This window comes from Seriola aureovittata, chromosome 10, assembly GCF_021018895.1.
Source record: "Seriola aureovittata isolate HTS-2021-v1 ecotype China chromosome 10, ASM2101889v1, whole genome shotgun sequence".
Lineage (NCBI taxonomy): Eukaryota > Metazoa > Chordata > Actinopteri > Carangiformes > Carangidae > Seriola > Seriola aureovittata.
This window is the reverse complement of record NC_079373.1, coordinates 762663-773089: the sequence shown is the minus strand read 5'-3', so window position 1 is coordinate 773089 and position 10427 is coordinate 762663. Positions and strand designations below refer to the sequence as shown.

At 41.4% G+C, this 10427-nt stretch overlaps 1 protein-coding gene across 1 annotated transcript; it reads left to right on the top strand.

Moving 5' to 3' along the window:
• The first annotated feature begins 5260 nt into the window (after positions 1–5260).
• LOC130175729 (olfactomedin-like) lies at positions 5261–9469 on the top strand. The gene is made up of 5 exons (XM_056386244.1): positions 5261–5400; positions 5608–5766; positions 6117–6329; positions 6547–6679; positions 8437–9469. Exons 1-5 carry the CDS (start codon positions 5368–5370, stop codon positions 9282–9284), a joined length of 1386 nt encoding a protein of 461 aa, XP_056242219.1. The 5' UTR covers positions 5261–5367; the 3' UTR covers positions 9285–9469.
• Positions 9470–10427: the final 958 nt, after the last annotated feature.

Below are 10427 nucleotides of genomic sequence, written 5' to 3'. Positions count from 1 at the left end.
GTTCACATTCATTTGTTCTGTTTTTTTCAAATAAATAAAGGCCGATATTCTTTTTCAATAGAACCTCCTTCTACCATCCATCACCAGCCCCAAACATTGCCACTTTCAACTAAATTAATTATTGTACACCACTCAAGAATCACAGACATTTAAAATACATACATACATACATTTAAAATCCATATGCGAATATAATCCTTCTATGTCTTCGCTTGTTTGTTCATAAAACTGCTTCAAATGCTCAAACAAATTGGCTATAGCAGTACTAGATGTGTCTGTACTGCCTGTAACAGTAGCACCAGCCAAGCTGGGCCATGTTTATGGAGAAGTTCACATGCATAACACCGTACGCATCAATATGTACTATAATATTCACAGATCAACTAACGGTTAGCTAACGTTTGATAAGCTTAATGCTAACTTAACATTGGAAATTCATAGCCAGGCTAACACAGTGAGGAAGAATATACATAGTCTTCAGTGTATTACCCTACTGGGTTGGCCCCTTGATCCTTTCATCAAGGAGAACACCCCTTCTTCCCTCTTACATCACAAACACTTTATCGTCTTAACAACAACTTACCTATAGATATGTTGATTCAGTCTAAGGGCCCTTCCTGCCGTATCTGTGGATATGCCAATCCAGCCTAAGATGCCTTCCTACCCCCTTGATAACTTGAACCTAGGTGTTACACTTCAAGACCTCTAGAGAACGTTACCTTTTGTTTCTAACAACAACTTACCTATAGATATGCTGATTCAGCCTAAGAGGCCTTCCTACCCCATTGATAACTTGAACGAGATGGCGCCGTTGTGTGTGGCTGGCCGTCTACCTCTGCTACCTTTTTTGTGTATTGTGCTGTGTCTATCACTTTTATCACAAAAAGTGTCATCACTACTGGTGTTTGATCGCCTGAGTCCGCGTAAAAATCTGCGTTTCTGTGGATAAACTACTGATCCAGGACTTTAACGTTCAGACAAAGCCACCGCCACCTGTTCTGGCGTCTGTACCCTCTTATCTGTGGCGTCTTCCTGGTCGGTTACCATGCAACAGCCGTCGTCGCAGAAGACGAGGAAAGAGAGGTGGAGTAATATGCCGACTGAAAGATCGCCTGGCTTCATCCTCCACGTACAACGCTCGCCATCCGCTGTTCGGTTCCTCCAGTGACTCCGCCAGTTACAACATCCGAGGCTCCGTGGTTTACTCCTACCGATGGCTGCTGCCGGTAGTACCGGAGGCCTCACAACAGATGGACCGGCATCTGGTTCGCATGGCTCTTATCAACACCACATCTGTTGCAAATAAGACGTTTATCCTAAATGACTTTTTTACTTCACATTCCTTAGATTTTCTCCTATTGACTGAAACCTGGCTGAAACCAGGTGAAAACAGCGCCTTCTCCGAGCTCCTCCCACCCAGCTGTTCTTTTTTCAGCTCCCCGCGGCTGTCGGGGCGAGGGGGGGGACTTGCTGCTGTGTTTAATGACAATTTTAAATGCCGGCTTCTTCCCACAGGTACATACTCCTCGTTTGAACTGCAATTGTTTGCGGTGGAGTTTGCAAGTCCTGTGTTGTGCGCAATTGTTTATCGGCCTCCGAAATATAATAAGGGTTTTATTCATGAGTTTTCCGAGTTTCTGGCTGACATGCTCTCAAAATATGACAAGCTCCTGATCTGTGGGGATTTTAATGTTCATGTTTGTTGCCCATCTGACCAGCTCGCCACTGACTTCAAAAGCCTGTTGGCAACTTTTAACTTGATTCAATCCGTGGATAAACCAACGCACCATCTTGGGCACACATTGCACCTTGTTATATCTATCGGGCTCTCAGTTTCCCTTAAAGAGATTTCTGAGACTGCAATCTCTGATCATCTCCCTATCATTTTTGAAGTGTTAGCCCCCCAACCGGCCAGCAAACCTCTTGCTTCATCTTGTCAACGGCGTATCTTCACTCCCTCTACGCCTGCTGAATTTACTGCTGCCTTCAATGACTCACAGTTCCTTCCCTTGATCAGCCTGGCTCCCCCTCTTTGTCCTGATCATTTTCTTTCCTCCTTCCACTCCACCTGTGCTGGGATTCTGGATGCTGTTGCTCTTTTTAGGCAGAAATCTGCCAAGCCAAGAACGGACCCCTGGCTGAACACCACCACCCGCACCATCAGGCGACTTTGCAGGCAGGCAGAACGGAGATTTAAGAAGGACAAACTGCATGTGTCGCTGGAAATGTTAAAGGACTGTGTCACTGATTATCATAGAGCTGTACGCGAAGCAAAATCTCAGTACCTCTCTAATATTATTTCTAGCAGCAGTCATTGTCCTAAGGTGTTATTTGATACAATTAACGCTGTTGTTAACCCATGCACTTCTGCTGTGACTGATGTATCAATAGCCACTTGTGAGAATTTTCTTCATTATTTTGTTGACAAAGTGGAGTCTGTCAGAAAAGTCAATAATGAGAGTGTTATTATGAGTACAAATAAGGATCTACCTGTTGCCCCAGCTCATTCTGCCGTGTTTGATCAGTTTGAGCTGGTTTCCTTTTCTTCTCTCTGTGACGTTGTGAAATCTCTGAAACCTACAAATTGCCCAGTGGATATTGTCCCGGCCAAATTGTTGAAAATGGTTTTTAATACTGTGGGACCCAGTCTCATGGTTTTAATAAATTCCTGCCTTAGATTAGGAACTGTCCCAAATGCCTTTAAACATGCTGTGGTCAGGCCCCTTCTTAAAAAGCCTAATCTTGACCCCTCAGTTTTATCAAACTTTAGACCTGTTTCCAATCTGCCCTGTCTTTCTAAGGTTTTAGAAAAAGTTGTTTTTATGCAATTAAAGTCCTTTCTTGAGGATAATTCTGTTCTTGAGAAGTTTCAATCTGGGTTTAGGGCTCGGCACAGCACCGAGTCTGCACTGTTAAAGGTGCACAACGACATTGCTCTGTCTGTGGATGCCAAGTGCCCTGCTGTCTTGGTGCTGCTTGATCTCACAGCAGCATTTGACACGGTGGACCATGCAGTCCTCCTTTCACGTCTCAGTAACTATGTTGGCATCCACTGCACTGCATTGAAGTGGTTTTCGTCTTACTTGTCCAGTAGAACCTTCTCCGTTATGGTTGGTGACCTTGCCTCTTCCAGCGCTCCCCTCTGTTCTGGAGTCCCACAAGGATCTATTATTGGCCCTTTACTCTTCTCATTGTACATGCTACCACTTGGGTCAATTATAGCCAGGCACAACCTTTCTTTTCACTGTTATGCAGACGATTCACAAATCTACCTGCCAGTGAAGCCTAATAGTAACAGTGCACAATGTTTTCTGTTTGACTGTATTGCTGACATTAAGGAGTGGTTGGCACAAAATTTTCTTCATCTAAATGATGATAAAACTGAATGTATTGTGTTTGGGGATACTGTGACAGCTGGCTTTGGCACCTTGTCTTCAAAGCTCAGTCCAACGGTCAGAAATCTGGGAGTGACCTTTGACAGTCATCTGAGGTTTGACAAACAAATTAACAATGTTGTCAGGACTAGCTTTTTCCAGTTGCGTCTCCTGGCCAAAGTTAAAATGTTTTTAAGCCGTCACGACCTTGAGAAAGCCATCCATGCACTAATAAGCTCAAGGTTAGACTACTGCAATGCGCTTTATGTCGGTGTCTCCCAGTCTTCTCTCGGTCGCCTTCAACTTGTGCAAAACACTGCTGCCCGTCTTTTAACCAACACTAACAGACGGGTGCACATCACTCCTGTTCTTAACTCTCTTCACTGGCTGCCTGTCCGTTATAGAATTGATTTTAAACTTTTATTGTTTGTTTTTAAAGTTCTCAACGGCCTTGCCCCATCGTATTTATCTGATCTTTTAACTGTCCGAAATCCTGGTAGACCTCTGAGGTCAACAATTCAACTTTTGCTGGACGTGCCCAGATCCAAATACAAACACTGGGGTGACCGAGCCTTTTCTGTTGCTGCCCCTAGGCTCTGGAATAAGCTCCCCACCGAGATTCGTCTTATTCCTGACCTGGGCCGCTTCAAAGCTAGCCTAAAAACCCACCTATTTAGGATGGCCTTCAATACACAGTAGTATGACAACACTTTTCACAATCTTATCTTAATCAATTTTGTTGTATTTTATTGCTCTTATTGTTCTTTTATTATTATTATTTTTATTTTATTTTTTTATTTTTATTGTTTTTCATTTATTTATCTCTTCACTTATTATCTGTTGTAAAGCACTTTGGTACACCGAAAGGATTGTTGAAAAGGGCTTTATAAATAAAGTACATTTACATTTACATTCTAATTTCCTTTCCTGTCTGACCAAATATCTGTAACCCCAGGTATATGCACATACAGTTGTCCATCCCATTGTCTTGAACTGTATAACTGTCCCCCTGCCCTACACTTTGGGTCAGTCTACTGCCTCAGACCCGCTCTGTGTCAGTTGGCTCACCGTATCCTGGGATACCAATAAACTTGCATCAGTTGAAACAGACCAAATCATATTTAACTGAACAAGAGACAAGATATTATATTCCTTCCAAAGAGACAAAAAGGTTGCGAATGTACATGAAAAACAGAGGTTTGCATCAAATCGCCCAACGGTCACATCTGGTGTCAACATGGAGGTCTACTGAAGAACCACTTTTGTGAAAAAAGAGACTCCTGAGAAATATGTCAGGCTTAACTACAGCAGTTAGTGAGGCTTTTCACAGAATATCATGGACTGCTCAAGTTTCCTGCCATTAAACTGTTAAAGTAACTGTTAAACAGTTCCTTAAGAATTTAAGCAAGAAGGTTCTGGGTTCGAATCCGGGCCTGGGGCCTTTCTGTGTGGAGTTTGCAAGTTCTCCCTGTGCCTGTGTGGGTTCCCTCTGGGTATTCTGGCTTCCTCCCACAGTCCAAAGACATGCACATTAGATTGATTGGTGACTCTAAATTGCCTGTAGGTGTGAATGTGAGTGATTGTTTGTTTGTCTCTATATGTCAGCCCTGTGATAGACAGGCGATGTCCAGGGTGTACCCTGCCCTGAGACTGTCTTCTTAATTGATTTAACTTTTAATTTAGGTCTGCTGCCATCTCACATATTCAGACATTACAGTGTTTTATGACACCTACTTGCTAACATTGGGTGTTGCAAAGCATTTTTTTAAACGGGAAATAACACTGTAGAAGGTATTGCAAAACCCTTCTGGTTGACCACAAGGGTGGTGAAGTTTTCATATTTTTAGAGTTTCACATCCATGTGAGTGGTTTAAGGCTGTGTCAGCAAAAGGTGTGCTGTAATTAAGTGTATTAGAGGAAAGAGGATGGCTGGTAATTCCAGTACTAACAGTCTGTCATTGTCAGTCCACTGTTCATTTCTCCAGCTCTAAATATGCTGCTGCTCCTACTACTGCTGTCATTTACCGTGAGTTAATCTCGATATCCTTCTAATACAAACTAATGATAAAAGTGGAAGATATAGCACTTCATTACATTGGTTTAAGACTTTTTTGGTTCTTTTTTTGTTGCAGTCTCTTTACTAACCTTTACCATTTGTAAATCTATATACAGCATCGGTGTTATTTTATATTATTTGATTTATTTTATATATTTTCTACATGTGTGACTGCAGGATGATGGCCAGGCTCAGCGTCTGTGGGGTCGGAAGAACAATGACTCATGTGTGTGTGCGGTAAACTCCAGCATGTGGTCGTTCCCTGTTGTGAAGTACGAGGCCGTGCATCAGCAAGTTCTGTCCTGCGAAGGATCTTTGAACAACCTGCAGGAACAGGTAGGAACCAAGGTCAACCAGCATCATTTTACATTGTGGTCTTTAATACAGACTCGGTCCAGTCCAATTCGACCTCTGACTTGATTGGTTATATGGATACACTGACAGATACAGTACTGTGCTGGTTAGAATAATATATTCCAATGTGACATTTTGGATTCAGTAATTGCAATTATTATAACTACTATCAGAATTTCAGACTCTTCAGGAACTGTCTTGTGACTGTGGGAAGAAAAAGTAGCTGATGAAAACGAGGAAAAGAACTTATAGGAACCTATATGAACTTGAAAGTGGAATCCTATAAATACACTGACTTGTCACGAAAGGTCACAGGAATCTGTGCATTGCAGGTGAAGTTGTCGAGTCAACGTCTCCCTCAGATCTATGCTCTGGTTGAGAATGTGACGGCTCGGCTAGAGCCCTACCAGTATCTGCACGACCAGGGCGTATACACAGCCTTGTCTTTGCGCCTGTTAGGACGGGAGCTCAGTCAGCTGGAGACAGACATAACTGCCATCCACAGCCAGTTAAACAACGGCCAAACACGGAAACTCTCCAAAGAGGTACAGCACAAACAGCAATAATAAAATAATATAATAGTATGAATAACAATCCTTATAATTATGTTTCGTTATGGTGTAATTTCATCAAGCTAAAACATAAAATACCCAACTGATGTTTTGTGATACATCAAGAGAATACATATGAAGAAACATAACTGAGAACATATGCACATATGTGCTCTGCCTGTATGCAATGTTGTGTGTGTGTTTGTGTTAGGTGGTTAAATTGCGTGGAGATGTAGACAGGATGACAACGTCAGACACAATTAACATGAAGACTGTTAAAGACAAACTGCGCTACCTGAAAAACAGTGCTGAATACTGCAAGTCAATCCCCAAAGACTTCAAAGGTAAGTGTGTGTGTGTGTGTGTGTGTGTGTGTGTGTGTGTGTGTGTTGCAGTGTAGAGAAATTCCCCTTTAAAGAAATTGAAGTTGATTTGGCTGTATCTCTGTCCATTAATCACATGAACATTCAAAATATTGTCCTGCCATTAAAATGTTACAGGAACTGATTATTTTTTTAAGATTCAAAGCCAATTCAAAAGTCATTTCCATCCATAAAGCTGACTGAAAATGTACACCTGGCCAGGTGTGTATCCTGTGGTCCATACCTGGCACCTCTTATGACACTGGTTCTCAAATCAAGGTCTGAAGAAAATTGAGGCTTGATGCCTGACAGCCTTTCAAGATTCAGGTCATCAAAAAACTTATTCAACACAACAAGTATAATATGGACAGATGTTTGACAGGGAAGAAAAGGAAAATGGGTGCTGCCTGTCAAAAAAGCATGATTGGAATTGTGGCGGGAGAATCTAAGGAAATATCTTCTTTTTTTTTTTGTTTATTCTTGCGGCATGCAAGAATAAACAAAAAAAAAAGTCACAAGAAATCACAACATGTGAAATAATGAATGCGATAAACCTGTAAATATGTGTATGACAACTTTCTGCAAATGCTTAGAAGAGCTTTATATCTTTTATGTCTAAGGACTCTGACATCTTCTGGCTTGGATTTGTAATTTCCCCAATATATTATAAAAAAAATTTACTGGTTTACAAAGGAGGCAGGGGAAACAAACTTAGTGGTTTTTATTCAGGCTTTCTTACAAGTTTGAACCAAGAAAACCTCCATATTTAATTTCTTGAAAATCATCACTGTGTAAGAAGCAGGGGCATAATTTCCACTTTAGACTTACTTTTCTTTCTAAACAGTGTCCTTGGACTGTGTGACTGTGCCAAAATCCAGAAGAGAGAGGAGAAGAGTTAATAACTAAAAATGTTGATATGCTCTATCTGAGTCACCATCAGTTATTACTGTACACTCACAGCAGCAAGCGTAATGAGCAGCAGCAAGTGCTGCATCCAGTGCTCTGAAGACTTTTTGCTGACAACCTGTAGCCAGTAATCAGGGTGAAAAAGAACATCCACCTTAGCTGTGTGTTTCTGTTGAGAAAAGCATTTCGTCCATGTTTTCATTACAGTTACAATTCTCTTATAAAGATGCTAGAACACCAAAAATGGGCATAAAGACAAAGAGACAATAATATTTATCTAGACCTGCCTAGAATAGAGTCGAATAGAATGCCTTCATGTGTCACTGCACAGCTGTACAATGAAATTTAGTGTGTCTCAGTGGTATGACAATTAATAATATAAAATAAAAATAAACACACATGTGGCACATTATTCATCACATTAATAAGATACACTGAGTATAAAACAAGTCTAAGTGTAAGAATATGCATATAAAATAGTCTATTGCACTAGTTGTGGTCAGAGTTCATCTGTACATTATTGCACTTGGCCAGGATAATATTTCATAGATTTATTTGACAGAGTTCAGTTCTTTGATGGGTACAATTTGTTCAGTGTTTTGGAAGTGCGGGTCTTAATAGACCTACAGCGCCTTCTAGAGGGCAGCAGAATGAAAATGTGGTTGCCAGGGTGGGATGTGGCCCATGGTAGGCATCAGGATCTGTATGAGGGCAGGTCAAGTGAAGGTAGCAATTAGCGGTAGTGATTATTTTGTGCTATTTAATGATTCTCTGCAGAGCTGTACTGTACATCACCTCATCCTAAGTCTCTTCTCATCTCTCTCTGTTTCCAGGACAGCAAAAGTACTGCCTCAAAGGTCTGATGACCAACATCAGCGATCCTGTCATGACTAAGGTCAGTCCCTACGGTAAGAGCTACATCTCTGGTTCATGGGGAAAACAGGCCCAGATGGACAGCTTGGCACAGATGAGCAGCTACTGGGTTCTGCCTCTGCTCAGCGGCCACATCTGGGGAAACTCTCTGCGCATGTACCAAACCTACGAGGACTTCATGGCCTCTGTCAACAACAAGGACTATACCTTTGCTCCATCATACACCCACGCCGACGCCATCGAGGGTCCCAGCGCCGTCCTATACGGGGAAGCACTGTACTATCACTGTTACCGCTCTGCAGATGTTTGCCGCTATGACCTCAACACCAACATCGTTAAACGTGTAACACTTCCAGGCATCGGAGTGGGTTTCAACAACAAGTTCCCCTATTGCTACTATGAGTGCCGTGCCAATAGTGATGTGGACATAGAGGCAGATGAGACAGGACTATGGGCCATATATGCCACCGTGGGTAACCATGGTAATCTAGTGGTGAGCCGGCTAGTTTGGGACAGTGAAGGTGAGGAACTCAATGTGACACAGACGTGGGCGACGAGGCTATTCAAGAAGGCAGCAACTAATGCTTTCATGGTGTGCGGCGTGCTGTATGCCACTCGATATGTGGACGAATACCGTGAGGAAGTTTTCTACGCCTTCGACACAGCAACGGGTAAAGAGGACAACTCACTAGCACTGCCACTGGAGAAGGTTGCTAAAGGAGTGGCCAGTCTGAGCTACAACCCCACCAACAGACAGATCTTCATGTACAATGATGGATATCTACTGGCGTACCAGGCCCACTTCTGACATGAAGGCGTTGTAATAGGCCATTTGTTGCAATTTCAATGTTAGCCATATTTATGTAAGACTTACAACAAGAAAAGGGCAAAGATGGAAACAGTCCATGAAAACCAATGTAATGAATGTAGCAACACTGAATGGTATCACAATGAAAATTCAATAAAAATATAATAATATGATAAAGACTTCAATGCTGAGTGTCCACTTGGTCGCCTCTTTATTCTTACCATATAATAAAGGTGTGTAACGATGGATGGGAATGTGGTTCTGAAATAAATAGAAAAATAAAGGGACTATAAAGCATATATAACAATTGGTAATACTAATACATACATTACAGAAAAAAATATACCCTATTATTATTAGGCAAAATGATGAGCATAACCTATAGCAATGAATAGTTCAACAGCAACTACTATGAACAAAATTATATTATGCTGTCACTTATCCATCATTACTACTATGCACAAACATAAAGAAATAAATTGAGTGGTTTATAATGACTATTACCCCTGCCTGGGGAATTCCCAGGATGGTTTTTAACTTCTATAATTAAGGGCCCATGCATGCCAAGGCTTAATTAGTAACACTTTCACAGTCATACAACTCTGCCCCACCATTCGCTGTGAGCAAAGGCAATTAAAGGCACTTTATGTAAGAACATGAAGCAATGTATTAATTGCTTTTAAAATTATTTTTTAAAATAATTTTTATCATTACCTATTCATATTTTTTTTCATTATTTATTATTATCTCTCTGTCTGACTCTACACATACAACCTATGTACTGATCTATTCCTGAAAGGAGCTGCTCTATGCCTGTAACAATATTCCTCCTCAAACTTACAGCAGATCTCACACAGACATGATAAATCATTTGTTCAGTGACTTGCTGCTGCTACCTCTTCACACTTAATGCACAGGTTTAGTTTCCACACGTCTGCATATGTGTATAATGCTGCAATGTCAAAACTGATCTCAGAATGGTAGAAGATCCCAGGATTATCATCAATGTGCATTCCCCACAAAAAGGCTTCTGTGCTCTCTGCTTGATAAGATCCAGCCTTTATCAACAAGACTCGGTCACACACACAAAAATGACAGAAACTATAGATACAACAGCTGGAAGTGAAGCTAGCTTCAGAGACA

Excerpts from the sequence above, each read along its gene's own strand:
- LOC130175729 (XM_056386244.1), top strand. The coding sequence starts at position 5,368 with ATGCTGCTGCTCCTACTACTGCTGTCATTTACC. Across the intron at positions 5,767-6,116 it reads TGAACAACCTGCAGGAACAG|GTGAAGTTGTCGAGTCAACG; the intron begins GTAGGAACCAAG and ends TGTGCATTGCAG. Across the intron at positions 6,330-6,546 it reads CACGGAAACTCTCCAAAGAG|GTGGTTAAATTGCGTGGAGA; the intron begins GTACAGCACAAA and ends TGTTTGTGTTAG.